The 4539-nt window shown below is 39.6% G+C and overlaps 1 protein-coding gene across 1 annotated transcript; it reads right to left on the bottom strand.

Moving 5' to 3' along the window:
• Positions 1-307: 307 nt before the first annotated feature.
• On the bottom strand, positions 308-2709 carry LOC107584747 (ADM-like). The gene is made up of 4 exons (XM_016271467.1): positions 2588-2709; positions 1963-2066; positions 1750-1863; positions 308-1563 (listed from the first exon to the last, which is right to left on the bottom strand). The coding sequence occupies exons 2-4, from the start codon at positions 2052-2054 to the stop codon at positions 1254-1256; spliced, it is 516 nt and encodes a 171-aa protein (XP_016126953.1). The 5' UTR covers positions 2055-2066; positions 2588-2709; the 3' UTR covers positions 308-1253.
• Positions 2710-4539: the final 1830 nt, after the last annotated feature.

Raw genomic sequence — 4539 nt, 5'->3', positions numbered from 1 at the left:
TGCTCTACATCCCGCAAACCCACCCCCTGCAGAGGTCCCATTAAACACAGTCCTGGCCCATTCCTCCTTCAAATACAGATAACCCACTTTGTATGAAGTGAGTAGGTATGGAAAACAGAAAGAAGGAATGCACTTGGCACCCCATTTGCTAGGCACCCCAGGGTCTTTAACATGTAATAACCCAGACCAGGTGCTGATCATCTGTCTGTCCACTCGGCAATCCGGACGAGGAACAATGGCGAGACACTTTCCTTTTACTACCTTCACTTCCTGTGGAACAAACAGACGAGGTCCAGAAGACATCAGCTTTAATTGAATGCAGGTTTTATTGAATGACAATGTTAATCCATTTCACACACAAACACACAAATAAAATAGATCCCATTTACAAATATATAATTGCATAAAAAGTTCTCCTATACCACAGCTTGAGACATCCTTGACAACAATGAATAATAGATATAACGCTACCTTCAATGCCCTTACTTTTTCCCTGTACAAAAATAGCTCTATCTCTGTAAGTAGTATAAAGTAATATAAAACAATTAAATAGTAATATATTTGACCTTTTTTTTCAAATATACATATACTTGCAATAAAAATGAAATAGATTGCACATATCTCTATACAAATAATAACAACAACAATGTTCAAGTAAGTTAGAATACAATCCTTGTGGACTGGCACAGACAGTTCACATAATCAAAAGCATTCATCCTGCTTACAGTGTCCAAAAAAGGAGATTCCAAATTAGAAACCCCTTCATTGGCATTTTAAAAGTCTCTCTGTGTATTCCATTCCAGATTCATGAATCTTTCCCCACTGAATCGACTTGAAGTCCAAAGACTTTCTGGCACAGTCACTGGACAGGATCAGCTAAACTAGGGGCCGTAATCCCACCAACTGGTTCACCAGGAGGGCAGTCCATTTGTCCCAGGAGAGGTGGTTCTGCTTTTCCCTGAGGCCAGTCCACTTCAGTGCAACAATATCTTGCTCATATCCAAGGCACACTTATTCAGTTTCTCCATCTGCATCCCCACTTGTTTTCAACAGCTGCTGTTGTTTCTGCGCTTCTCTTTGCTGATTTCTCTTCCGAGGACAGCCTTCAGAAGGCAAGATTGCTCTTCCAGCCCCTGTGCTTGGAAAAGAATGCGCTGGAGAACTCTTGGCAGGAGTCTGAGGCATTTCTAGAATTTCATAGTTGGCCGGCGAGCCTCTGTCGCCGCGTCCTCGAGCGCTCCCACCCTGTGCGCTCACGTCCGTCTGAGCAGCGCTTCCAGCTTGTGCAGCCGTGATTGAGAGTTTGAGCTGCTCCACACCGTCCGCAGCCTGCTGCCCTCCTGTCGCAGTGTCATTACTTTCTCTGGAACGGACCTTCGCCGCCGGCCGTACCCGAAGGGATTGATCTTGTCAGCGGGTGCATTCCCGATCTTCAGCTTGTTGTTGAGGTCATGGAGACGGTGTGCCAGCACATGCACCGTGCAGGTGCCAAGCGAGCAGCCCGCTCTCCTGGACTGGTTGATGGAGTTCTTGGAGCGTTTTGTCCTTATGCTGATGTCAGTGCTGGAAAGGCAGACAAGGGAAGAGGACATTAATGCCTGCCTGGAGTTCCTAAGCAATTGCTTTTGGCTTACAGCCTTAGTTTAACGTTCCTGGGCTGACAAGTTTGTACTTCATCATGTGAAACCACACTTAACTTAGAGAAAACAATGACATAATTTACAGCTGGTAATGCTTGCCAATTCTTACCTGGAATGTGGCCTTAAGCTGTCTTTGACATCGTCCGGTCTGACAAACTGACTGTTGTCTAAAGTCCTCAGTGCAGCAAGGCTCAAATCCCTTTTCGATCTCTGCAGCCGGACACTAAGTATCAAGAAGAGAAAAGAGAGTGTTACTTAGAAACTTTCCAACCAGTTCCAACCCTGACTAAAAGCCTGAAATCAAATCAACACATCAGCTTACCTTCTTTTCAGGTCATGTTTTGCACTGTCCACACCGGGTGCAACGGTGGCCAGCAGACAGCAGCAGAAGATTGACTGCAGTATCAGTTGCATCGTGACTGAAATCTGGAAGAAAAAAGCAAATGAACCATCTGTCAGATATCTGCTTTGAAAGAAAGCAGCTGAAACCTCCAATCACCTGCATGCAACTCCCCTACTCTGTGCCAACCATGCTTTGCTCACGCTTGCACAAGAGTCCAAAATCCAAGCTATTTACATTCATCATGCATTTATTTACAATGTCAACCTGAGGTTGCACTTTCTTTGAATAAGTAAACTTGCAACTATACTTCAGGTCCCTGATAAGCAGTAAAAGGGACAATGATGTATAAAACAGTGGGTTTTTACAAAACAGGGTGTCCTTAACTCCATCAGTACCTAATTTAAAAAGTCACTCAAATTCCTTTCAAATCAGATTGAGTTTTTGCCTAACAGACAGAAGCAAGTTCCCTGGCTTATAGATGCAAAACTAAGGCTCAGTTTCTTATATAACTACAGATAACCTATGCATATGAGCCTATGCATATGAAAAGAAAAGACACTGAGCAGCTAACAGAAACACATAAGCTTCCTTTAAAAATGCATACCTGTGTTGAAGTACTCTTGGGTTGGCTTCAGAAGTCTGTGTAGAAAGTAATCCAGAGGTGTTTCACTTGCTCTTGGTGCTGTGGCAGCGGTGATACTCTGCTAATAGTCTGACTCTCCACAGCAGGCGTAAGTGCATTTATACTGCAGGGAAATGGGAGGGGCAAGTAACACGCTCTCTCATCCCAGCTCTTCATGTAGTTCAGGGTGGCCACCTCAAATAGAGCATGAAAGAGAATAAGAAAATGAAACTGGGGATATTGATGGGTTATTGCTGAAATAACTTAATGGATTGTTATCAGAGTTTCTGGGAATAATAAGCAACCGTCAACCTGGGGAATTCTTTGAAAAATCCCAACGTTACAGTGAATTTAGTTTCTTCTATTACATTGCTCATGAATTTTTAATCTGGATGTTGGCTGGGGGTACAACTGTTATCTGTGTGTCAGACAAAGACAAAAAGACAAATCTTTAACTTTGTTGACATCAAATTAATATTCTGCATAAACAATAATGGCCAATTCAATTAATTTGGATTTACACAAGTATATAATATATTATATAATTTTTAAAAGTCCAAAAAGATCAAATAAAACTAGTAGGATAGATTTTTTATCGAAATTGAAAGAAAAATATAATGATTGTAATAGTATTAGAAAGGGCTATTAATCTTACATTGATTAAGCTAATATTGATAATGTTTATTTTCTAATTGACAGTTGATCTATGACTACTAAAGTACCTTTGAGTTACACCTGTCAGATTTTCTATGTAAGAGGTAAGACTCTATTTCTGGATATGTAAACACAGATAACGGTACATTTAAATTTTTGGGAGAATGCCTACTGACCTTCACCTAGTTTGTATAATGTTTTCCCCCTCACTTTAGACTAAATCAAATAAAATTCTCCTGATACAATAATTACTCAAATTAATTTGTATAATTTTTCATAGAACAGCCAACATGCATTTCACAAAAATGTAATTACCTCATGTTAATTACTGTGCAACCCTGGTTTATCCTTATATGGGAAGTGAAAGATTGCACAACATTCACTCACGGACACCATCCAGTTGTTTGCCTCTCAGCCCATATATGGTAAATAATGTTTGCTAAATCAATATGTCATAGCCATCACAAGGGTTGTTGATATTTGATGAAGTATGATGAGGGAACCCACAGATGCAGGTGGGAAATAGGTCTACCTGTGTGTTATATGCTCAGGAATGCTACAGTTAACAATGAGTCACTGAACACCCTGATGTCATGATGAGTTTTCATCTCTATATTGGCAACTTCATACACTGTAAAAAAAAATCCGTAAAATTTACGGTAAAAAACCGGCAGCTGTAGTTGCCAGATTTTTACCGTAAAAAAACACGGTAGCGACGTTTTAGGTTTTACGGTTTTAACTTAAATTTACAGTTAAATACCGTAATTTCATTAACTGATATAATGTTAATATACCAAGCTATTGAAGTACTGAAATCTGTTTTGTACCTTTTTTAATACACTGATAACCACCAAATGCAGGTGGTGATGAGAAAGTCACATGATGAACCAAAGCCCATCGCAAGCAGCTTTTAAATATTAACATATATAGAAGGTGCACCGTGTCATTCACACAAACACTAAACACCATCATGGTAACACACATGGAACTGAAATAATGCAATAAACATTCATTTAACAACATTAGGTGTAACACACAACCCTAATATACAAAACTGATAAGAAAAAACTAAGAAGAAGCATTGTTATTTCAACAGAAAAACATCAAATTTGAAATGTAATGCAAATCTAATGAATTCTGGGAATGTCAATTTACAGTTATTCACTGTAAATTATACAGTCTTTTTCGCTTCCAAAAACGGTATACTACCGTAAAATGAATGTCCAATACAGTTTTTCACCGAATATAGTAGGGGAATTTACCATTAACCATTTAACAGG

The sequence above is a fragment of the Sinocyclocheilus grahami genome, unplaced genomic scaffold, assembly GCF_001515645.1.
Source record: "Sinocyclocheilus grahami isolate Dianchi unplaced genomic scaffold, SAMN03320097.WGS_v1.1 scaffold62.1, whole genome shotgun sequence".
NCBI lineage: Eukaryota > Metazoa > Chordata > Actinopteri > Cypriniformes > Cyprinidae > Sinocyclocheilus > Sinocyclocheilus grahami.
The sequence above is the reverse complement of the archived record's forward strand: the minus strand, read 5'-3'. Positions and strand labels throughout refer to the sequence as shown.

Excerpts from the sequence above, each read along its gene's own strand:
- LOC107584747 (XM_016271467.1), bottom strand. The coding sequence starts at position 2,054 with ATGCAACTGATACTGCAGTCAATCTTCTGCTGCTGTCTGCTGGCCACC. Across the intron at positions 1,864-1,962 it reads AAACATGACCTGAAAAGAAG|TGTCCGGCTGCAGAGATCGA; the intron begins GTAAGCTGATGT and ends CTTGATACTTAG. Across the intron at positions 1,564-1,749 it reads AGCTTAAGGCCACATTCCAG|CACTGACATCAGCATAAGGA; the intron begins GTAAGAATTGGC and ends CTGCCTTTCCAG.